Source organism: Anabas testudineus, chromosome 2 (assembly GCF_900324465.2).
Source record: "Anabas testudineus chromosome 2, fAnaTes1.2, whole genome shotgun sequence".
Lineage (NCBI taxonomy): Eukaryota > Metazoa > Chordata > Actinopteri > Anabantiformes > Anabantidae > Anabas > Anabas testudineus.
Window position 1 is genome coordinate 1,330,014 of NC_046611.1, and position 25,582 is coordinate 1,355,595.

A 25,582-nucleotide genomic window follows, 5' to 3' on the forward strand; every position below is an offset into this window, starting at 1 on the left:
TGTCTTTTTACTTTATTCATTTATTGTTATCTTCCTGTTGACTTATTAAAAATATATATCATATATTTTATTTCATTTAACCTTGGCAGCACTGGTCTTCCATACATGTCACCGGTGGCGGACCGTAGGCAGGTTCGGTGGAGAGGGAGGTGGAGAGGGAGGGGGCCGGAGTTCCAGCTGGTGCTTGGCTGGTGACTCGGGATCAGATGGAGGAAAATCTCCTTACAGGGACTGAGGAGGGGTGAAATATCCAGCGAGGCAGTGAAGGCAACACTCCGCTGACAGCGCGCCACCAAACGCAGCAGCGGCTCCATCACCAGCTGCGTCTCCGCAAACGGCTCCAGAAACCGGCACCAGGCTGGTCCCGGTCCAGGTGGAGGTCAATGGTTGAGGAGCCACTTTCCAGGAGGCTTGAGCGCAGCAACAGGCGGGTTCTTGTTGCTCTTCTTGACGTTCGGGGTAAGAAGGATTCCTGTTTTCTAATCTGGAGCCGAGCGCGCAAAGTGCGCGCCACTAATTCCAAACTGTTGGTCGAACATTTAATGTTTTGATTGAAGTTTTCAGGAGAATTTGTCCAGTTTTTATTCGATGGAATTAAAATCCAGGACTCGTACTGTTCAGACTCAGACTCAGACTTGTTGGTTCTAACTGTGAGTTTCTTTTTTTCTACCATATAATGAACTGATTCTGAAACAGGTGCTGCAGCTTTTAGACAGGGAACACCTCTCTGTTCATGTCGGCTCCACTTTTTGGTCTTTTCAGTGTAACTCGGGCAGCAGAGTCAGCAGTTTACACTGGGGGAACCTCTCATCGTGGCTCCACTGTCAGTGAAAATATCTGGCCTCTGCCAGGCGGTGGGTTCGACCTGGAGCTCGGCTCTGAGCAGACGTCCTCAGATCTCACATGACTTGTGTAAAAGAACCTCACCTACAACACACGAGAGAATCATCAGGCCGCTTTCCTCTTCTTCTTCTCGTATCGTTTAAGAAGGTGGTGACAATAAAATAATAGAGAGTTGTAGATAGAAGTAGGTCAGGGGTCAAGTTAAACATCATCACTGGACCTAAACTAACAAAGCTGACCTCCGTCTTCAGCTGCCTTCATGTCCCCGTCGTTCTGTCCTTTGACAGTCACACGTTTCCCCAGTGAATCTACAGCTGTAATATTTAACACACTGCACTCATCAAGTCTGAGTGGTAGTGGTGATGATGATGATGATGATGATGATGATGATCAATGATCCTGGATCCTACGTTTGTTATACTGACCAATTCGGCAGCACAACCCTTTGATGGACGCTCAGTGTGATGTGTACAGTGACTGTTTCTGCATGTGATATACTTGTTGCCTAATGATGCATTCAGGACCTGATCCAGGACCTGATCCAGGACCTGATCCAGGACTTAAAAACTGTGCCTTTCTCTGAACTTTCATTCTAAAAACCTTTAGTCTTGAGCTTCTGCTTCTTGTGAACATCAGAATGTGATTAGATGATCATTTCTCTCCAGTTAGAGTGAAGCTCTGATGTGATGTCTTTCAAATGAACCATCGTCTCTGACGCCGACTTCTTCGTACAATATCCGTCTGTTAATTAGTAACAGCTCAGTGTGGACGTACAGGATTATATAACGCTGTTGAACACAAGCCTCAGCTGGCGTTAGTGATTGGGTTTGCAGGCAGCGCTGCATGTGATTCCCTGTGGATCGAATGGCCCTGTCTGTTCATATCTGTGTTTCCTGTGTGTGTGTGTGTGTTGCCTGAGGGGCTGAGTGAGCTGTGATGGGTGGATGCTCTGACCTCCGCTGGAATGAGGCTACGCAGCAGCATACATCCTTCAGATAAGACTTTATCGCTGCTGGATCTGCACGAGACGGTTGAAACCGTGGCCACAAAGTCCAGCAGCGTCTGATGGAAACGTGTTGTTGCTCCGTCCTGAACTCTTTGACTTGTAACTGTCGTTTCTGCAGCGTTTCAGATCATATGTTGCTTCTGCTGGTTGATTTTCAGTGACTTAGAGACATCATGCAACTGCATTCTGTAGGAAAGTGGAGGATGTACAGGAAGTCCTCATATGTCTGTGTAAATGAACATAACGTGTCCTCGTTACGTTAATGTGCAGTACACTAAACATTTGACAGTCATATAGAAGCATAAATCCTGGGTAGTGGGTTCAGATGTATGTGAATCATTTTTCCTGTCTGTTAGAAGCAGAGGTTGAGTCGTAGAAGGAGGAACCAGCATCAGGCCGGCAGGAGGCCAGTGTGGGTGGTGGGGCTGAACATGAGGTGCACAGAGGTTCGTAATAATCAGAGATGGGAACTGATCATGAGTGAAACTACAAAAATATGATGTTTATTCTGCAGGAGCGTGTGCGGGCGTGTGTTTCAGGAAGCAACATTTAAACCAGAACAACCTGACGTTTGATTGTTGCTGCTTGACTTGAGTCACATGACTGGATTACCACGGTGCCAACAAAGCCATCTGATTGGGATCAGGCAAAAAGACATCTGGGTTAGGTTTAGGCACTAAATAAAAATGGGACAGTTACTAAAGATGTCGCTTTTTAGCCTCACGTGTTCCTCCGGGTGCAGACTCCTTGTTTGTATTTATCACACACACGTCACGACTGTGACGACGCTCAGCGAGATTCGTCGGCTCCTGTGAAGCGATGAAGTGACAAACTGAACAGAGTAATTAACTCAAGTGAATGTCACAGAGATCCATAAACTCTTTGAACCTTTTTCCTGTTAGTGTTTGTTGTTGTTAAAGGTCAGACTCTGGCCTGTGGGGACGCCAGAGTGATGGAGCAACAAATAAAGATCCACTCCCTCAGGCTGAATCCGCCTTTCTCTCTCCATCAGAGGCCACACGGTCATGTTAGAGGTAGTCAGACGTTTTACCAAGAACAGAACTCCACAGAAAATTTGAGCGTGGACAGATGCACGTAAACAAACCTGCAGACACGTTATGGCGTCTGGTCCTCAGCAGTTTGATGCAGCAGAGAATGATCCTGTGAACCTCTGAATTCATCCTGCAGTGGTAATTAAAGAAGTATAGTAATAATAACTGTGGTTGTGTCTTCATCATACAGTAACAGTAGTTTTTAGTTTTTATATTTCTGAACCAGTAAAAATGTTTTCCAGAGAAAAAAAACAGGAAATAAAACGAGTCCAAAAGGAAAACTGCACATTTAAGAGGAGACACATGGTTCTTCTTTTAAAGACAAAGGACGTGTTGTCTCGGCACTGAACCTGCAGCTCGTTCTTTAAATGCAGTCTCTAGTGTTTTAGTTAAACTGAATGTTCCGCAGTGCAGAGCCTGGAGCACAGGAACCCTGGAACCGTCAGATCAGAACGTTCCCTCGAAACATGAATCCATATCTGAGAGTGTTGTCGCTCCAATCAGGAAGCCGGATTTCACTCTGCCGTCAGGTTCAGCCCGGTGGGAGCGGCTGCTTTCAGAGTCTGTTCTCCTCAACACTCGATATCTGTAAGTACGAACATGTGAAGCTACTTAAGAGGCCTGGCTCACGGCTCTACTGAGATCTGAGACGTGTCACCACTCAGACAAAAACGATCTTTCTACACGTGGACACAGACGCCTCCGGTCTCTCCATCACTGTGGCCACAGTTTGCTGTAAACAGACACAAACATGCACGTTAAGACCAAATGTCACTGATGTCATGATCATATTAACAGCATCATCTCCACCTGTAAACCACCATCAGTGGTTTGATGCTTCACAGAAAACGAGAACAGTGAAAAATAAGTTGAGGGACATATGAGGTGCTTACATCCACCAGGTGGATGTAATGTTTCGGCTGAAGCTGAGATGATGAGCGTGCAGATTGAAGCCCCTCCGCTTCTGATCTCACACATCTTAGCTTCACTCGTGTCGATGCTGTTTGGTACATTTTGGTTTTGCCTCTTTAGAACCTCTTGATTTCCACAGAGCGAAGGAGCAGAAACAAATTAATTAACCTTAGTGGTTACTTTAAATTGTTGTTTGAGGCTTTAGGAGGAATTTAGCTTCATTGATTTACTGTTGACTTCACCTTCACATGCTCGGCGTGACGCTTCTTCTTCCTGCTGCTCCTGTTTGTTTGGATTCACTTCAGCACATTATGTGAATGAATTTACAGACTTTCAAAGGCTGTTTGACCAAACTGGTGCCACAGTCACGTGGTCAAAGGCCAAAACAGGCGCTCTTTCATGAGCTCATCTCTCATATTAGTTTGCTCCAGGTGCTCAGTAATCTGCTGCCGTCTGTGTCGACCTCCTGCCGTGGGCGTGAGTCAGTGTCGTCTGTGTGTGTGTGTGTCTCAGGCTGCAGCGCCGCCTCACATTCAGCTTCAGGGTCTTCAGACAGTTTTTCACCATCTGATCAGCTGCACTGTTGTGGATGTGGTTGTCGTAGCAACAGATGCTGTGATTGCCTGTTAGGATCAGATGGCGAGAGCAGCAGGAGGGACGTCGCGTTCGTATTTTGAGGAAAGTGTCAGACTGCAGTGGTTTGTGTTTCTGTGTGTGGAGCTGCACTGATTTCTTTGCTCTGCTCTCATCTGTCAGCGACAGCGAGATTCTGCAGCGTGTTCCTGCAGCGTGTTCCTGAAGTGTGTTCCTGCAGCGTGTTCCTGAAGCGTGTTCCTATTCCTTCAGCGTGTTCCTGAAGTGTGTTTCTGCAGCGTGTTCCTGAAACGTGTTCCTGTTCCTGCAGCGAGTTCCTATTCCTGCAGCGTGTTCCTGCAGCGTGTTCCTGAAGTGTGTTCCTGCAGCGTGTTCCTGCAGCGTGTTCCTGAAACGTGTTCCTGTTCCTGCAGCGTGTTCCTATTCCTGCAGGTTGTTCCTGCAGGTTGTTCCTATTCCTGCAGGTTGTTCCTATTCCTGCAGCGTGTTCCTATTCCTGCAGCGTGTTCCTTTCCTGCAGCGTGTTCCTGAAACGTGTTCCTGTTCCTGCAGCGTGTTCCTGAAGCGTGTTCCTATTCCTGCAGCGTGTTCCTGTTCCTGCAGCGTGTTCCTGAAACATGTTCCTGTTCCTGCAGCAAGTTCCTGTTCCTGCAGGTTGTTCCTATTCCTGCAGCGTGTTCCTTTCCTGCAGCATGTTCCTGAAACGTGTTCCTGTTCCTGCAGCGTGTTCCTGAAACATGTTCCTGTTCCTGCAGCGTGTTCCTGAAGCGTGTTCCTATTCCTGCAGCGTGTTCCTGCAGCGTGTTACTGTTCCTGCAGCGTGTTCCTGAAACATGTTCTTGTTCCTGCAGCGTGTTCCTGAAGCGTGTTCCTATTCCTGCACCGTGTTCCTGCAGCGTGTTCCTGAAGCGTGTTCCTATTCCTGCAGCGTGTTCCTGTTCCTGCAGCGTGTTCCTGAAGCGTGTTCCTGTTCCTGCAGCGCGTTCCTGCAGCGCGTTCCTGCAGCATGTTCCTGCAGCGTGTTCCTGCAGCGTGTTCCTGAAACGTGTTCCTGTTCCTGCAGCGTGTTCCTATTCCTGCAGCGTGTTCCTGCAGCGTGTTCCTGAAGTGTGTTCCTGCAGCGTGTTCCTGCAGCGTGTTCCTGAAACGTGTTCCTGTTCCTGCAGCGTGTTCCTATTCCTGCAGGTTGTTCCTGCAGGTTGTTCCTATTCCTGCAGGTTGTTCCTATTCCTGCAGCGTGTTCCTATTCCTGCAGCGTGTTCCTTTCCTGCAGCGTGTTCCTGAAACGTGTTCCTGTTCCTGCAGCGTGTTCCTGAAGCGTGTTCCTATTCCTGCAGCGTGTTCCTGTTCCTGCAGCGTGTTCCTGAAACATGTTCCTGTTCCTGCAGCAAGTTCCTGTTCCTGCAGGTTGTTCCTATTCCTGCAGCGTGTTCCTTTCCTGCAGCATGTTCCTGAAACGTGTTCCTGTTCCTGCAGCGTGTTCCTGAAACATGTTCCTGTTCCTGCAGCGTGTTCCTGAAGCGTGTTCCTATTCCTGCAGCGTGTTCCTGCAGCGTGTTACTGTTCCTGCAGCGTGTTCCTGAAACATGTTCTTGTTCCTGCAGCGTGTTCCTGAAGCGTGTTCCTATTCCTGCACCGTGTTCCTGCAGCGTGTTCCTGAAGCGTGTTCCTATTCCTGCAGCGTGTTCCTGTTCCTGCAGCGTGTTCCTGAAGCGTGTTCCTGTTCCTGCAGCGCGTTCCTGCAGCGCGTTCCTGCAGCATGTTCCTGCAGCGTGTTCCTGCAGCGTGTTCCTGAAACGTGTTCCTGTTCCTGCAGCGAGTTCCTGCAGTGCGTTAGCAGGGATTTCTGTAGCAGCATGTCGTCTTTAACAAACACAGAGAAAAGTATCCGGATCCAGTGCAGCTTCACTTTTTACATTAACAGACAATCATTTCATTCACTTATGAAGCAGGACAGTTGATTAAATCAAAATTCTTAACATTCAGGATTAAAATCCCTCTGGTCGTTAGAGGCACACAGGACGAACTCGTGTGACCTTGTTAACATTTCTAGTGTTTTGTATTTTTGAAGGTCGACTTTAAATGTGAAAAAGAGCAAAGTGCACAGGAGGATGACAGGCTGCAAACTGGAAAAAACTAAGCTGAGGCGGGACTTTGTACGTCGCCCCTCTGTTTGGGCTGCAACCTGGACTAATCTAGGCCCTACCCAGAGGAGCTGTGTGTGTCCAAAGTCTTGTCTGTTCAGTTCCTTTTGTCAGTAAATGGTCAGAATCAGATGATTCCTGCAGCCTGTGTCTGTTGTGGTTTCTTCCCTGAGACACAGAGTTCAACAGTGTCACCTGTTTTCATTGAGGCTGTGGTCGGTAACACTAACATCACAATGATCATGTCATCAGGAACCAGCTGATTCCATCTGGAAGGGCTAAAGTTCTGTATGAGCCGGTTTGGCCCTTTCTAACCCCCATGATGCCGGGTCTGGACCGGTGGTTTCACCCCGGCTCCTGTGTAAAAGACCTGATTGGGTTGAGACCAGAGACTGGGTTGGTTGGACTGAGGTGATTCTCCTTCAGCGCTGCAGGAAACTGAATCAGTGATCAAAACCATTTCTGAGTCATTAGCAGATGAGTCAGGAAACAGGAAAAATAATCTTCAATAGGTTTTAATAGAATCATAGAAACTGTTGTTATTCAACCATTTTAAGGTTCACAAACATCGTACCTGCTGTATTAGACGGAGGAGCCCATCAACAAATATTTGCCCCGTGGACCCTGAAGGTGTTTAATCCAGCCATGGATTTTACCACGACGTGAGATTATGTGATTAAACTGACCTTGTGGTGAGATTATATCCTTCAGTTTGGAGGACTGCAGATTTTGTCCTGTGTATCAGTGTTTTACTGGACCTGATCTGCCTGCACAGGTTATGACTCAGATTTCTGATGAAGCCCGATTGTGTCCTGGAACATGTTCTGTTCTGTCGATGTCATGTTGTTATGGTCTCAAGGACTCTGCACAGTAGTCGTGATAAAAAGCTCCATAAAGAAAGAAATGAAATGAAGGAAACTAATCTCAGAGACAAACAGGTAACTAGTCCGTTAGAGTTCAAACCACACAGTTAAGTAAATGTAGTCTCACTGGATCTTTGTCTTCTCTCTGGAGCTGATTGAAGAGCAGCAGACGTCCCTCAGTCCACGTTTCAGGCTACATGCTGTGAAAAACTAGACAAGAAGGGACACTGAGTGAGGCGTCTCCTCTGGAGAGTTTGTGTGACAGGAAGTTTTGAATTAGGCCAGAGGTGCACGGCTGAAGGGAATGGACTTCGTCCAGAAACAGATCAGCTTCTTTTCCTAAATGAAACTCGACTCTGTGTTGAGCTCGCAGCCGCATTTTCTGTAAACTCTCGATGACACTTCGATTCTCTGGGTCGAGTCTGTTTTGGACCAGTTAAAGATCACGTCCAACATTTCTGAGCCCAGAGACACAGCAGGTCCAAGTCTTCATGCAGAGGCAGGAAGATGTTTCACCAGTGGAGACGCTACTCCAACATTTTCTCTTTATAAGACACAGATGTGAAAAATCTCTCAATCTCTGCTGCACAGGAGCAAAACAGGCGACAGACGGAAGAGAACAGTGACTCGCACATCTGTGTGTCTCTGTTTGTTTTGTCTCTGTTTGTTTTGTGTCTCTGTTTGTTTTGTCTCTGTTTGTTTTGTCTCTGTTTGTTTTGTGTCTCTGTTTTTTTGTCTTGTTTGTTTTGTCTTTGTTTGTTTTGTCTTTCTTTGTTTTGTGTCTGTTTTGTCTCTGTTGGTTTCGTCTCTGTTTGTTTTGTGTCTCTGTTTTTTTGTCTTGTTTGTTTTGTCTTTGTTTGTTTTGTGTCTGTTTGTTTTGTCTTTGTTTGTTTTGTGTCTCTGTTTTTTTGTCTTGTTTGTTTTGTGTCTGTTTGTTTTGTGTCTCTGTTTGTTTTGTGTCTGTTTGTTTTGTCTTGTTTGTTTTGTGTCTGTTTGTTTTGTCTTTGTTTGTTTTGTGTCTCTGTTTGTTTTGTCTCTGTTTGTTTTGTGTCTGTTTGTTTTGTGTCTCTGTTTGTTTTGTCTCTGTTTGTTTTGTGTCTCTGTTTTTTTGTCTTGTTTGTTTTGTGTCTGTTTGTTTTGTGTCTCTGTTTTTTTGTCTCTGTTTGTTTTGTGTCTTTGTTTGTTTTGTGTCTGTTTGTTTTGTCTCTGTTTGTTTTGTGTCTGTTTGTTTTGTCTTTGTTTGTTTTGTGTCTCTATTTGTTTTGTCTCTGTTTGTTTTGTCTCTGTTTGTTTTGTCTCTATTTGTTTTGTCTTTGTTTGTTTTGTCTCTATTTGTTTTGTCTTTGTTTGTTTTGTCTCTATTTGTTTTGTCTCTATTTGTTTTGTCTCTATTTGTTTTGTCTCTGTTTGTTTTGTCTCTATTTGTTTTGTCTTTGTTTGTTTTGTCTCTGTTTGTTTTGTCTCTATTTTTTGTCTTTGTTTGTTTTGTCTCTATTTGTTTTGTCTTTGTTTGTTTTGTCTCTATTTGTTTTGTCTCTATTTGTTTTGTCTCTATTTGTTTTGTCTTTGTTTGTTTTGTCTCTATTTGTTTTGTCTCTATTTGTTTTGTCTCTATTTGTTTTGTCTCTATTTGTTTTGTCTCTATTTGTTTTGTCTTTGTTTGTTTTGTCTCTGTTTGTTTTGTCTCTGTTTGTTTTGTCTCTATTTGTTTTGTCTTTGTTTGTTTGTCTTGTTTGTCTCTATATTTGTTTTCGTCTCTATTTGTTTGTCTTGTTTGTTTTGTCTCTATTTGTTTGTCTTTGTTTGTTTTGTCTCTATTTGTTTTGTACTGTGTTTTGTATTTGTTCTTTTGTTTTGTCTTTGTTTGTTTTGTGTCTCTGTTTGTTTGTTTTGTCTCTGTTTGTTTTGTCTCTATTTGTTTTGTCTTTGTTTGTTTTGTCTCTATTTGTTTTGTCTTTGTTTGTTTTGTCTCTGTTTGTTTTGTCTCTGTTTGTTTTGTCTCTATTTGTTTTGTCTTTGTTTGTTTTGTCTCTATTTGTTTTGTCTCTGTTTGTTTTGTCTCTATTTGTTTTGTCTTTGTTTGTTTTGTCTATGTTTGTTTTGTCTCTGTTGGTTTTGTGTCTGTTTGTCTTTGTTTGTTTTGTGTCTCTGTTTTGTCTCTGTTTGTTTTGTCTTTGTTTGTTTTGTGTCTGTTTTTTTGTCTTTGTTTTGTGTCTGTTGGTTTTGTCTCTGTTTGCTTTGTGTCTGTTTGTCTTTTTATGTCTTTGTTTGTTTTGTCTCTCTGTGGTCGTGTTGTGTCTCGTTGTGTCCCTACTGGTCTGTGTCCAGTTGTCCCGTCATGTTTATTAAGTCACTGAATTCCTTCCTGACATTGTCCAGATTTAAAAACCTTTATTAATCCTCTTATGAATTATTATTCTCCCTTTTCCCCGTTCTTATATTACGATTCTGTTCAGTGGCAGTTATCAGTTACCATGGGAACCACAGATGGTTAATAGGAACCTACAGAATGAAACTGTATTTTCTGGGTGTTTGTTGTTGCTATGGTGACTCATGATGCTATTATAGTCAACCATCTTTCTTAGCCAAGTTCCCTGATGGTTGAACTTCCTGACGCCGTAATTCAGATGTGACTGTTTTCTGCATGTTTTGTTTTTTAAGTTGAAGCGTTTTAAGATCATAATCTGCAGTTTCACTAAAAAACGTTCTCTCTGTCTCTAAAATCCAATGAAAATGATCTTTAAACGTTGATGACAATGAACTATTTAGGACCTCTGTTGGTTCCAACACTACATCATGTTAATGATAATAAAGAGTTTAACTGATAGAAACACATTTAAAAAAAGGGGTGGCTGTAGCTCAATAGGTAGAGCAGCTGTCTGCCCATCACAGCATTGGTAGTTCAACTCCCGGCTGCCACGTCACATGCCAAACTGTCCTTGGGCAAGATACTGAACCCCAAGTTACCACCGGTGAGTCAGGTCAGCTGCAGCAGCTCTGCCATCGGTGTGTGAATGAGACGCAGTGTAAAGCGCTTTGAGTACCAGCTGGTAGAAAAGTGCAGAACATCAAAGCTGGGATTATTCACTCTGATTGTCGTCTCAGTGCTCGATCATCGGCGGCTGCAGCTGTTCGCCGGTTACTTCTGTCGTCGTCCTCTAACGAGAGCAGACTTTAAAACCTCTAAGCTCCCACATGATTTCATCATTCGTTTACGTAAGGATGATTTTTTATTTTTTGTGTGATGTTGTTGTGCTGGGTTGACACTTAAACAGCTGTCAGCAGCTGGATGAGACAAATCCTTCACTGGAGAAAAAGCAGTGATACCAGTGCAGAGAAACGCTCAGTTACTGGTGCACGAAGATTAAAGCATCGAGAGTGTTGGAGGAAAGAAAGAAGAACAGAAGACTGACAGTAAATAAAAGAGAGTAAAGAAATAAAGGATGAGGCTAGTTAACAGGACAGAAGTGGAAAAAGAGGCAGATGTTTGAATGGATGAAGGAAAAAACACAGAAGGATCGAAGGAAATACAGTTAAAGAAAGATACTGAATAACAAGGGAGGGTATGAACTGAAGGACACGAAGAAAGAAGAGAAGGAAAGGAAGGAAGGAAGTGGACATCAGTAAAGTAACAAAGTATAAAGATCAAATTTAATCTGTAAAACTAGGAAGAAATTTACTGAAGTTAAATATAGAAAAGAAGAAGTGTTGGCAGCAGGTGGAGGTCGACATAAAGTCTCTGGGTAATGGAGCATCTCTGACTTCAAATGAAATCAGCAGCGACTTGTTAAAGTCTGAAGATGCTGATGAGGTGATAGAAGAACCTGAGCTGAGCGTCTGTTTCGTGTCTTAACAAGAGACTTAACACACTCAGCTGATGTGTGAGAAAACAGCAGGAGACAATTGTGTTTAACAAATTCCAAACTACGCAGCTTCGTACGGAGAAACTCTGATCTGGCTCAACTTTCTGTGCGACACATGACGTGCTGCGTCGGCCAATCACATGCACACTATGTGCATTCCTGGAGGATTATTTTGTAATGTGAGCGCCATAATTCACCTCCTGTGCTTCTGTTCATGATTGACACTGGCTGGTTTGTTGTTGGACAGGACGACGTTCATAAAACCACCAGGATATAAACGGATCCCGGTGCACTGACGACGTCCTGCAGAGAGATTTCTGAACACCTGATAAACTTAGTTAAGACTGAGATATACATACACAAAAAGAGTCGCACACAATATTTTGTTGTCTTTAGCTTCGATTACTGCCCTCATTCAACATTCATGCATCAGTTGAGTGAGTATAGAAACAGAAGTTGAAGTGAAGAAGGTCCAAGTCCCCAACTCTAACTCCAGCAAAAGACCAAGACAGACCACCTAACTGGTTTATCCTTTTTGTGATGTTAGAGACAGTCTGTCTGATGATCCGAAACCCTGTGGAGTTTAAAAAGACTTCATATTATAAACCATGTAAACAACATCCATGTCACCCCCACCCGGAGCAGGGTGTTGTAGTGCAGTGTAGGATCCACCGAGGTAAATACAACCTGTTCACAAAGAACTGGAGTGTTGAATAATGGATCTACGTGTTCTCCAGCATCCTGGTTTCTTCTTAGACCTGTGACTCACGACGCTGTTCTCGTTACGTTTCCTAATCCAGAATATGTCTGATGACAATCTGAGCTCACTGGGCTCCGCCCCTTTTGTCATGCAGTGATCCGTTAAGTGAAACAATCAGAGCAACAAGTCAAGTCAGCGTCGAGAGAAACTCCCGAAATGTGATTTGATTTATTTACTTTGACAGTTTCACTCTGGATTTGATAGAAGGTGAAACTTAGATCATAACGTTTATTAACAGGAACCAACATCGTCTCTGGTACTGGTACTGGTACTGGAACTAGTACTGGTACTGTCCTGAACATCTGTAGAAAACCACTAAAACCACTTGTATGATCTGTGAGTGTTGTTCTCTGGTCTCAGTTACTGCACATGCTCAGTCGTCTCTGACGGAGCAGTTCATTGGACTAATCTGATTAATCTAATGAGCTTTAAACAGAACCTTAAAGCTCAAAGATCTCTGGGTCTGACAGCAGACGACTAATTAATGTAAAAGATGTCGGACACACCGCTCACCGTGTAGTACTGCAGTAACGCTCACCGTGTAGTACTGCAGTACCGCTCACCGTGTAGTACTGCAGTAACGCTCACCGTGTAGTACTGCAGTACGTTCTGCAGTAGCCTATAAACTGAATGTTAATATCCTGTGTGGTAATATTACATCAACTAAGTTTGCTGCTGACGTTTTAATGTTTCAGTCCGTTCCACATCAGTCATTATAACTACAAACGTCCGGTTTCATTATGTTTTATTAGAAAGATCCTAAAAAAGAGCGAATGTGATGATGAACGTTTAATTTTCCAGGCTGAGGTTGTAAAATATTAAATTTGAATAGAAAAAGGAACATTTCACATTCAGTTGTATCATCATTTGGCAGAGTTGTAATTCATTGTGCTGAAAATCACATTTATTTAGTTTGTTGTGTTTTCCTGTTGACTGTTCACAACAAACAAGTCAGTGAATGATAATTATTTATCTCATGTTTATCTCTTGACTTTGTTTTGTATTTTTGTAATTTTACATGTAGACAAATTAAAAGTCATATTTCAATTCAATTAACACTGGAAATAATTTATTTGAATGTTGGCAGTCGTAACCTTCCGTACAAGTGGGCCTTTAATTGTCACAGATATTCTGGTCTTTACACAGAGATGTTGGGAGGAGAATAAATTAAAACTAATCTTTCTCTAAATCAAAAGGGATGAAATCATTTTTGGGAATGCGTGCACGCTGTAGGGGTGATTTGTTGAGGCAGTGGCGACTTTAAGAACTGGTTTGGTGGTAGAAAGGAAGGACTGAGGAGGTTTACCCCTTGTGATGTGTCTCATGACTGGAGGAAGTGATGCCGCTCAGTGTTTGGACTCAAAGAGCTGCAGGGCGATCACACTGCTGCCCTTTAAAGTCTGAACGTCCAGTTGTCTTTGGGTCACATGATGCTGCTGGAAACTTCATCACATGAACACTAGACTTTGGGATTGTGAGGAGCAGTGGAGGCTCCGCGCTTGTGTGCTCATGTCGTTTGTTTGTGTTGACAGGTTGACAGACGGCGGCAGGATGCTGTGGCTGCTGCTCTGTCTGCTTCCTCTGGTAGGCTGCAGCAGACCTGTCACCCAGGACGTCACCTACGAGGAAAGACACGACCACGGTGAGTCTTTGCACGGGAGTGATGCAGAAGAAACCAGAGGAAAAAAGGTTGAGTTTCACTTGATTCAGTTCTGATTCTCCGAGGCCAAACATGCCAAACATTAATGGATGATAGACAGTCTGAAACAACCAATAAGAGACAGACAAACTGTGAGATGGACTCTACTCGTGTGGTTTTCTCGTCATCTTGTTTCTGTCTGATGGTTTTTGTCTCATTTAGATTATTTTGCTTCAACTAATAAATAATAAATTAAATAAATATATTAAATAAAATATTCACTTCATACAGAGGCTCCGGTCCAGGGGCCCGGTCCCCTGTCAGGCCTCTGGGCCTGTGCACGTTCAGTGGTCCATCCATGCCCCCCCACCTCTGTCCCTGCAGCGGTGGTTCTCTAAACATACTGAGCTCCGTTTGGTAACGATCACTTTCATGAACTAACTCTGTCCGACAGCTGTTTCACTTCCACTCAGCTGGACGTTCTGACAGCTCGTCGATACCTCAGCAGGGAGGACGCCTCACAACTCAGTGAATACTTTTATTACCTTTAAATGATTTTCTGTGAGAAATGAATCATTGAAGATTCTTGAACATCACAGTGGATGCGGTGGATCTAACATGTGATAGGTTAAATGAGATGAGAACACTTCTGATACCTGCAGCCTGCTGGACTGGACCCTGCAGGGCCTGAGTCTGTGTTCTGACTCGAGGCTCCTGTTGCAGCCGTTAGCCTGTTCCCTAAACGACTGAACCACAGCAGGAGATACCAGATCACAAACCGAATGCATCCCACACGTCATGGTCTCTGGAAACCAGCTTCTGATCAGCAGCTGACTTCTTCTTTTTGTTCCGTCTCTTTTGAGAAACTATCAAACAGGATTCTGATGTGTTTCATTCTAAAGCTCACAGGATATTAAATCTGCAGGAGCCATTTTTATTCACAACCTCTTCCAGATGTGAAACTGAAGATGTGCAGGAAAGAATAAAAGCACAGAAAAACCCACAGTGGCACAAATGATGCTTGTTATCAAGACTGAGGATGCACGTTGCAGATCAGCATGTGTGATGTGGATAACGACAGCTGCGGCTAAACACGTTGTTATCTAGAGTAAAGTACACACCGAAAAAAATGAAATCCTAATTAGTCGGACGTGTTTATTTGCATCCTAAAGCAGTAGAATATACTCAAACATTCTAATTCTTACAATTCAGAACTAGTCTGAAAATATTCCCGTTTTTTTATTTTCTACTGAGACATTAGTTAATTCAGCTACTTTTAACTGAATTAGCTGAATTAGTAGATTGGACTGTAGGATAATAGCTGGGACGTTGTTTCTTCTTCTTCATCCTGAATCTTGAAGTCCATGTAGAACGTTTTGTTTTGTTGTTTTTGTCTCTGCTGAGAACCTGATTACTTGATTTCCTTGTAGATTTTTATTTTGAATCCTCTCTACGCTGACGGAGGCAGCGTGCTAACATTAAAATGATGTTCAGCATCACTTGTTGTTTTGCCTCTCATGCTTGATTTTTTGTTTGTGGCTGTTTTGTGGTTGTGTTTCTGACATTTAACAGTCTACAAACGAATGTGCTGTCATGACTGAAATGAAACAGCACAGAAAACATGATCACGCTGCTTTTAAAATCATCAGCTTTATGGAAACACAGTATAACTCATGTTATGTGATTAATACAGGAATTATCCTTCTTACTGTTCTCAGTGTCTTGATGCAATGAGACCCAGATTGAACCTGCTGTTGCAGCCTGTGTGCAGCTCCTGCCGTACGTCTGACACAGTTGCTGCAGGTATGAACTTGCTTTACCGGGTCCCAGCGTGTGCGCTTTGCTGTTGGATTTCTGAGAAGTGGAGGTTGATCAGAACGTCTCTGCAGCTCGGCTCTCTGAGCTTCTTACTGCAAACAGAACAGCTCTTTGTTTCCCTGCTGCCCTCAGACTGCAGCTCCACGCGTTCTCTGATGGATTACTGCTCCCCGCTGCTCCTATGATCAGTGAAGGGGACATGATGTCTCGCTGCTTGTGTGTTCTGTTGCACGACCACCCGGACATAGAGTCTGTGCAGTGTCATCTGCAGCATGAGGAAGAAACAGCTGAAGCTGATGTTCAGCGAACGCCTCAGGAAAACTCAACTCACCAGCTTTAACAGCAGAAGAGAGAGAGAGGCGACGTGCAGCCAAAATCCCCAACGGGAATCGAAGATGAAAAAAACACCTCAGATACACAACGAAACGCGCTGTTGGACATTTTAAACACTTAAACTTAAAAACGTACATTTCATCTCATTGTCCATGCGTTACCATAGTAACAGCAACCATGTCCAAGCTGTGTCTCGTACACAGAAGTGTCACAGGAAGCGTGTTTCCAGAGGGACAATAAACGGTGACGGACCTTTAGATATTTAAATGTACAGACTGTGACTCCCTGATCCCTGTTGGTCCCTGTTTACATGAATGAAGGAGCCACAACATTAGAACCACTTTTTATTATAACACACATGAGAGCGACTCCTCCACCCACCGAGAGCTCAGTATAAACAGGAACCATCACATCAAGTTTCAACTTTAAAACCACAGGAGAAATCACAGCTGCTGCATTGGATTGAATGAGATCGCACAGGTACAGACGAACCTCATGAAGGCGCCAGTGAGCGTCAACAACAACAGATCAACAGTCAACAAACAAAGAGCAGCAACATTCAAACAGTCGCGGAGTCACCGGATCAGAACCTTTCAAACCATCAAATGTTCACAGATGTTCAGAGGTCACTGTCCCGCCCCTAATGTGTGTGTGTGTGTGTGTGTGTGTGTGTGTGTGTGTGTGTGTGTGTGTGTGTGTTCTGACCTCCTGTTTCCAGACTTCGATCAATTTTCCAGCGTTGCTCTAAATCACAGTCATGGGACTGAGAGTCAGTCGGACACAGGATTAGATTAGTGAGTGTTTGAGGTAGAAACACGTGAAATTAGGAAATTGATCAGCTCGGAGTGAGACAGAGGAGAGATGACAGATGGAGAATTGATTGTTTTATTTCCTGGAGTTTCACTTTAAGTGTGTGTGTGTGTGTGTGTGGTCGACTGCTCCTTTTGTTAAAGCTCTGTGTTTCAGTCTGAGACAGTTTCCACTAAACAAACTGAGATTATGTTTAGTACAAATCTGGGATTTTTCTCTTGATCTCTGCTTTGTGAAATATTAGTTTGTGTGTTTTGGCTGCAGTCAGAATTCACCTGCTCACATTTTCCTCTCACAGAAGCATTTAGAAGGATTACAGTGTTTAGATCATGGATGGATTATCAAAGTGGTTTAATGCAGAGTCGGCATCAAATGCTGCTGGACTGAAGGATTCTAAGGGAACAGGAAACTGATCAGTACATGAAGCTTTGTTCAGTGACAGAGAAAAGACAATTCATCACAGACACAGGATTCATGTTTTTAATATCACCCACAACTTCTGCCCAATGAAAAACGGAGTAGAGTCGAGTTGAACTGGGAGCGTGTGGAGGAAAAACACTATTAATGAAGAACCAGACTGATGACTCTTCTTATGGGGGGGGGTGAGGTCACAGGGTCGGCCTGGCTTTGTCAGTGGGTCAGAATAAGTTTGCACAGTAACGGGTCGTTTTTAATTTGATCACCAGTTATAACATTAAAACATCACAGCTCTGATCTAAACTTCACCATGAAAGAGCTGAAGAGAGACGGAGGTTCTGCCCGGACCCGTCCGTACTGACAAACCCCCCGACTCGGCTGAATTTGTTTTTTCCTCTCAGGGGATGTTACCGTGACGACGCTGCCTCGCATCTACTACTGCCGCTCCCCCAACATGGAGGACTTCACCTGCTGGTGGCACCCGCTCAGCAACCTGACGGACGGAGAGAAGGTCACACACGTCCTCACCTACTCCAAAGAGTATGTAACACACTCTTTACTTTACTGCAGTAGGCTGCATAGTTAAATGGACGTGTACCAGAGACGGATCATAGGATGCAGACAAGTGTTTTATTTATTCACTTTACTAGAAATTAGGACGTCTCTTATTAACTGCTGCAGCTTGTTCCATCAATAACAAAATAAAATAATCCTAATAATGTCTTTTAATTAATGTTGGATTTGTCCTTCTTGTAGTTCAGAGTCCCAAACCAGGAAAAACTGCCCCAGATGAAAGGAGCACTAAAGTTTGTGGGTCAGATAAATTGAGCCGTTTAGATGCAGTTTGATTTCTGCTGCTTCACCGTGATGTGTTTAACATATTGTTATTTGGGAGCTGCTCTGACATCCAGCACACAGCATCACGTGGCGTCTGTTCCCAGTAATCAGGACAAATTGGATTGTACCTTTGACCCGACGGGACTCGCTCTCCTGCAGGAGTCAGTTTGTAACAGATGGTGTCGGGATAAATAGCAGCAGTTCACATAATCTGATATTTTTAGGACCAAACATCTTGTTAGTCACAGTATTTTGTGCAGTATTTCAGTATCACTGTGTTTCAGCCCTTTGCTGTTTGGCTTGTCTTCCTCCTCAGCCCCTCCCTCACTGACCTTTCCACCAGTTCTCTGCTAATCCCAGCGGTGCACCTGTACCCTATTTACCCATCACCTCATCTGCACTGGTCCAGGTTCACTCTGATTTAATTTCTGACTCTTACCTGTTCCTGGGATCACACACCCAGTTTGTGCAGCTGCAACAACACACAGTAGTTTGCAGACTCCAAACAGCTCCTCACTGTTCTGAGGAAACACCAACACCAGGCAACCACTTCCGTTTCCACTTCCTCCCAAAGGGCAGCATGTGAACGTGTAAAGGTTTGAACATTGCTGCTGTCGACTGGTCCAAACCTCACGTGATTTATTTAGTATATGCTATCTGCTGCATCTGGGGAGAAATGTGATTTAAGAACATTATTGATGGTGGATTTACACGTACTACACTTCAGCACTGATTCTATCTGCGACTCACCAGCTGGGAACAAGTCAAGTCACAGATTTCTGTGGACGAGATACAACAGTGATGATTCAGAAATAAAAGAACTGGTTCAAGTCATTCAAAAGAAGCTGAATGTCTGCAAAGACGTTCATCAGGGAGGCGATGAATGCAGCATATCCACGTTTTCTCTGCTGTTTGCAGGAATGACCACGGTGTACGTGAATGTCCAGACTACGTGAGCGATGGCCCCAACAGCTGCCACTTCGACAGCGACCACACGGCCATATGGACCGTGTACTGCATGAACGTGACCGCCGTCACCGCCCGCAGGAACTACACCTCCCCGGAGCACTGCCTGGACGTAGCAGATATAGGTACCACATCGTTACCGTACTGCTTTAGTTTTACTGCAAATGAAATTCAACTCGTCGTGTGGAGTTTTCTTCAAGTGAAGAATTTGACGGAAGGTCACAGACAGCCTGTTATTTTTATTATATCTGTAGAAGTGATGATTTAAGAGCTGCTACGAAGGACAGATCTGATCTGTGTCTTTTGTTGTAAGCACTTCAACAACTACAACACAAAAAAGGGTAAAAACACGACCTTCAACACTTTATCTGGATGGAATATACTCACAGCTGATTAATGTTTAATTTCTTCTACAGTGAAGTGATCACTTTAGACTTAAACCAACTCTGGACACAATCAGACTAAAAAGAAAACTGTTGTCAACCATGTGCTGCAGATTTCTACTGGATCAGTCCACTGCTCTGTGTCATGTTAACGAGTGTCCAACTGTCACAGTGATGTGTTGTTGGACACGTTCAGAGACGCCGCTCTTATCAGGGCCCAGCAGAAAGGTTAACAGGGCGGGGGTCAGAGACCATTTACACTTTTGTGCACTAATGTGCTGCTGACGTTATTCTCTGTGTCTGTGTGAGAATAACAAACTAAATAATGTCCTTGATGGGTGTTTGATTTTACAGCCATAGAATGACCATGAATCATTTACAGGGTTTGAGTTATCAACTATTTAAAGTTTAGTACATAGAAATAGGCTCAAAGTACAGAACTTATAAGAAATTTCCCCTGAGACGTTATAAAAGTGAAATGCTGCGTGAATAATAGAGGCTCATTAGAACAACCACAGTGCTGCTTTGTCTGCAGAGCTCCGAACGAAATGCCAGTTGAAGTGTGTGATTTCACGACATGTTGAATTAATAACTGGGAACATTCACTTAATCCACAGGAGATGATTTACAGTGAGCGTGTGACTGCGCTGCAGAGAAACAAAGGAGGCCGCAGTGTGTGGCTGGGGGGGTTCTCACCACACAGAAACACAGAAACATGAGTCGCTCATGAACAAAGACGCAGTGTTAAGACGTTCCTCCGTGTTCTGTGTGTCCACAGTTCAGACCGAAGCTCCGGCCAACCTGAGCTACAAGCTGACGGACGCCGGCGGGGACGAACTGGGCCACAACGCGCTGCTGTCCTGGACGTATCCGGTGCCCTCACACCTGCAGTACGGCTGGATCACGCTGGTGTACGAGCTGCAGTACAGACGCGTGACTGAGCCCGACAACTGGAAGGTACTGAAGGAACACACACACACACACACACACACACACAGCCTCTGTTTACTGCTGCAGCTCACATGATGCCAGTTTTTACTGCAGTGGAAGAAAAGATATTAAATGTCCTCAAGTTGTAGCAGTTAAAGGAGGAAATCAAAGAAAAATGAAAAATGAAAAACTTCTTTCTGCCAGTTAGTCAATAGTTATTGGATCAGTGTGAGTTCATCGAGGTAAAGACAGTTTAAAGTACTTTAAGTTCAATATGTACGTTTAGAAAATGATATTCTGTCTTAAGTCATGGTAAAAATTGAAGTGCGGCTTTGGACGACCATGTATTTAAGTGATGATCGGAGTCTTTCAGTGTTTGAAGTAGATTAAAACACTTTTAGATCAATTACAGTGAATCTCTACAGTTTTTTTTTATCCCTTATAATAAACCACAAAGCTTTTCCTGATTTTTCACCTTGACTGAAACACGTAGGCATTCGGAGGTTTTAAATCTTTGTCTGTGTTGTTTGTGTGTGCTCAGGTGAAACACCCGCTGCGTGAGTCCTCCGTCGAGCTGCTCGGCCTCCCCGTCGGAGACTACGTGGTCCGAGTTCGCTGCCGGTCGCACAACTACGGTGTGTGGAGCAAATGGAGCTCCACGCTGTTGATGAGCATCCCCGCCAGACCGCCCGCAGGTACGCCACGCAGGGTTTCCATGACAACAGAGAACAAGGATCACCATGGAAGATAAATCGAGATGATAGAACTTAAAAACTAAAATGAACTTAAAACCCCACTACACTTTTTAAAATTAGCAATAAAAGGAATATTTTTCTTCAAATAGGATCCAGATAAAAACATTAGATTAAACAATATAATGTTTCAAGCACACAGTGATAATCAGTTTGAGAAGATAGTTCAACAGGTGATGAAGCAGTTTGAAGCTGGTTTCGTTTAATTTGACCTTTTTTCCTTCATTTCTCTTTGAATCTATTTTTATGTTTTAGAATTTTCCTTTATTTTCCAAACTGAACCGATTCATTCACTGTCATAGAAAATTCCACTGGCTGAAACTAACAACACATAATGTGAAGCGGTGTCAGGTGCAGGAGTTAAGAAAAGACTTAATTTGACTTTAAGACTTTAAGACTTTATATTAAATGATCAAATTTAGCCTGCACTTCTCCTGTCGCCCTGTGTGTGGCGCTCTTTCTAATGGTTGGTTGAACCTGTGCAGGTAAACTGCTGGTGTTGATTCTGGTGACGGGAGTCGGTGTCATCGCTCTGCTGGGAATCATCTTTGGTATCATTCCTCACACTAAACGGTGAGAAAACACTCACACACACGCACTCACACACACACACACACACTCACACACACACACACACTCACTCACACACTCACACACACACACACACACACACACACACACACACACACACACACACACACACACACACTCACACACACACACTCTGAGTGCAGATCTTGTTCAAACTTGCACTCTTTATGTTTCAGAATAAAACGATACTTCCTGCCGCCCATTCCCAAGCCGCGGATCATCGGCATCGACCCGCTGCTGCTGAAGGTAACACACACACACACACACACACACACACACACACACACACACACACACACACACACACATTGGTTTCTTCTTCCCTCATTCTTCTGTCACTGTCGTCTGTCCTTTACCTTCCATTCCTCCATTTCTTCTTCTGTCTCTTCATGTCGTTCGTTCCGTTTCTCTCTTCCTGCTGTTTCTCACTCGTTCATTTCATTTCATTCTTTTTTCCATTTTTCATGTTCTCCTTCATTTCCTGTTTCTTTTCTCTTCCCTGAAGTGATAAATGTCTCTGTTTTTATTTATTATTTCCTCTCCTTCCTTTCTTCCTCCTCTTCCTGCTTTTTAATCTGAGCTTCCTTTGTGTCTGAGTTTGCTTGTTGCTTCCTCCTTCTCCACCTAAATTTGTTCTCCTTTCCTTCTATTTACCTCTTGTTCATCTCACTTCCGGCCCCAGAAGGGCAACTTGGATGAGATCAACCATCACTTCAGGCACTTCCACAGCTACAGACCTCCGAGCTACACAGAGGAAGTCTGGGACCAGGTCAGCACGGGTGACGTCTATCTCACCACACCGAAGGACCGTAGCCTCCAGGCTGACTCCACCAACATGAAGAGTAATGCTCCCATGGTTCCACGTGACCTCCCGTTTGTTGCGGCCCATCATCAGGTCTCAACCCAAAGCCCAACGTTGTACGTGCAGAGTCTGCCGCCCTACTGCTCCTCGCCCCCTGAAGCCTTCAGCCAGAGACTGGACGTGCCTTCTCTGTGGCAGAGGCCGGAGATCATGTCACTGCCAGGGACGGACTACAGTGTGATGGGACATCCCAGCGTTCCTGACTCTGTCCCTTCTCATGAAGCCACCACCGTCACCACCAACCGCTCTCCGCAGGATTTCTACACCTGTGTCCAGCTCATGAATGAAAGTGGCGAGGTGCATCTGGTGCCGTGCATGCCACCAGAGTACTGCAGCGAGTTCCCGTCTTTCCCAGGGTTTGATTTAGACTCAGAAATGAAGGAGGAGGGGAAGAAGAACCAGCTCTCCGAGTACCAAGCAAGAAAGAGTTTGAAAAGCGGATCAAATGATGGCGGCGAGGCTGAGAGGAGCGAAGCAGCCATGCCTCTGCTGCCTGTGACTGTTGAGAACAACGGTTGAACACGAAGAAGCACATCAACAGAAAGTAAACTGGTGGATGTGCTGAAGTCGGAACTGTTGCCATGATCAACATTAGAATCAAAACAGCTCCTGTTCTGTAAAAGCAGCTGGTTGCAGGAGAACTAATGGAGCATTTCTTTGGTTGCAAATGTCCAAAACCTCACATGGAAAACGATTCACCAGGCATAAAAACAAACTCTACAGCACACGATAACTGGAGCTATGAACCGTGTTGTATTTATCTGAGCAGCACAGGTTTCTTTACTGTATCTGTGCACAAGCTCTATTTTCCTGTGGTTTGAACACAAGAAAATACCCCACATAAGCAAAATCAGCTCATTTAAAACTAAGTCGCTGCAAACAGGCACTTCACAAATACAATAGTACAACAAGCTGCTTCTCCCAAACAGTCAGGGTTGTGTCTTTCTCAGGAAAAAGAAGTGTGACGCCCTCTGCTACCAAATAATCCAGAGGATTCGGGTCTGGAAGAGTGAGATTAACTGTTGTTTGCTTTACAAAGACACTGAGCTCTGTTGTTGAGACATGTTCCGTATTCTTGATGTGATTTAATGCTCTGATTATAGAAACAAACTCAATTCTACACCTTAGGTGGCTTTTAAATATGAAAATTACCTGTTGTTATCACCGTATCCCAGCTGGCTTCCACACCGTTTTCATATTCAGGATATGGATTTAGTCCTGATTTGTTCCTTTATTCATTAGTGGAATACCACTCTGCATGTGAAGCCACCGTCTCAGTCTCTTCTGATCAGTTTGTCCAGGGGGATTTAGAGCAGAAACCTACATTTAGGCTCCAGTTGAAGGATATTTGTGGGTTCCTTTTCATCACACTTAACAAACGTCTCTTATAATGTTCCGTACAGCATGTCAGTCACTTATTCTGGAGATCTAGGAGATCATGAAGTCATTATCATGCAATATTATTCATTATTCTCAATAGGAAATGCAGAACCACAACATACAGGTACTAAAACTGCATGGTTACATGGTTAGGTTTAGATCAAAATAAACTCAATCTTAACAGGTCCGGTTTAAAGCAGAAGCAGAATGGTTTCTCAGAGTCTAATTTTAGATTTTGAAACCTTGGCAGAGGAGAAATATTGTGTTGAGATGGATTCTAGATGGAACTAATAGTTTAATAATTAATCATTTCTAACTTTAACGTTTTTACTCTTGAAGTTCTTCAGGTGTTGACGTGGTCTTTCTTGGTGTGTAGCTCTACCATGTGAACTGTGTTCAGATGTGGATTAAGGTGCAAATCAGGAATCAATCAAAGAATATTGACCCTGATGGACGTGCTGAAAGTGTAACTATAACCTATAAAACCGTTGTCATTGTGTGAGGAAACCGTCCACAGCACTTCGTCCCCTCACCACCACCCCTCAGCCTGCGGTGGTATTAAGCCGTCACTGTATTTTGCTCACTGACGTAGCATTTCGATGTCGTGCTGTGTACTTCTGTACCTGGATGTGCCTTTTTCAGGATTCTCTAACAAATATTATTTACATGCAACGTCTCAACTTTAGCATCATTTAAATTAAAAAGCAACGATTAGGCCAATGCAAAAAGTAGTGACTTTTATTTTGAAGGTGTGAAACCATATGAGTGCAAAACCTAAACATTATAAACATTATTAGAACTGAACCAGCTTCACTTACCCAACAGGTTTTGGTTTCTGAAACCTCAGGTGGACCACAGTGGATCTTGTATTTTATGATATGTTCACTATGTTATTGACAGTTCTGTCTGTTTCTGTTTTCTACTGATATAATCCACATGCTGTCGAGTGTCTTTATACTGAAATACTGACTTCCTGTTTTAGCTGTGTTTGTTTCCACGTGTTGTGACGGCTCACTTCTCCTTCATCCAGCTTAAAGCAGTTTCTCATGCACACAGCAGATACATTCTCTTCTTCGTTTAGTAACCTGAGCAGCACTCCGTGGTTTTTATGACACAGGGTTGTTGGTGTTTAAACCTACCTCTCATTTATTGTTGTTATCCTGTTTTTCTTAAGTGTCAAAGCCCCAAATGGCTCGTTAGTGTTAATAGCATCTTATTCCAGCCCCGAACGTGCTGCTGTGAGCTTCTTTTGGGGGTCGTCTACAACAGTTTCAGCTCTTAAACATCGTCCACTCGTGTGCCGAGTTCTGCTGCCTCATGTGCTCATGTGTTGTCTTTGTGTCTGCGTTGGAAAGAGGAGAAGAAAGAAGTGGTTGGATCATCAAGAAGTAGACGAGCTCGAACTTTCAAATAACCGTATACAACACACGGGGTTTTCCACACTTTCTACAGGAAGCGTGAAGCTGGTCTCATGGTCAACAACATGTAGCTGCAACAGAAGAAATGTCAAATGTCAAACTGCTTATTTTGCACTTTATTTACTGATTCATAAGGAAAAAATGCTAAATTTGAAATCCTAATTATTTCACACTGTTGTTATTAGAACTTCAGTAAAACCAGGAAAGACATGTAAAAAGCACTTAAATCATTTTAATGTTGGCTGCTCAAAAGAAGAACTGATGTTTTGAACTTCGGATCTGGATCACAGTGAGAAAATCTGTTTTCCTCCACAATGAGTTCGATGAAGAGTTGATGTCAAATATTTGTCGTATTGAAGCACTTTTCTATGATAGTAAATAAAGTCTATTAATATCCCTTTATTATGCT

General features: G+C 43.6%; 1 protein-coding gene across 1 annotated transcript; it reads left to right on the plus strand.

The window, feature by feature from the left end:
* Nucleotides 1-288: 288 nt before the first annotated feature.
* On the plus strand, nt 289-25,560 carry LOC113164565 (prolactin receptor-like). The gene is made up of 9 exons (XM_026363920.1): nt 289-459; nt 13,570-13,679; nt 17,456-17,594; nt 18,810-18,982; nt 20,019-20,197; nt 20,712-20,865; nt 21,408-21,495; nt 21,690-21,759; nt 22,196-25,560. Exons 2-9 carry the CDS (start codon nt 13,589-13,591, stop codon nt 22,892-22,894), a joined length of 1,593 nt encoding a protein of 530 aa, XP_026219705.1. The 5' UTR covers nt 289-459; nt 13,570-13,588; the 3' UTR covers nt 22,895-25,560.
* The last annotated feature ends 22 nt before the right edge of the window (nt 25,561-25,582 follow it).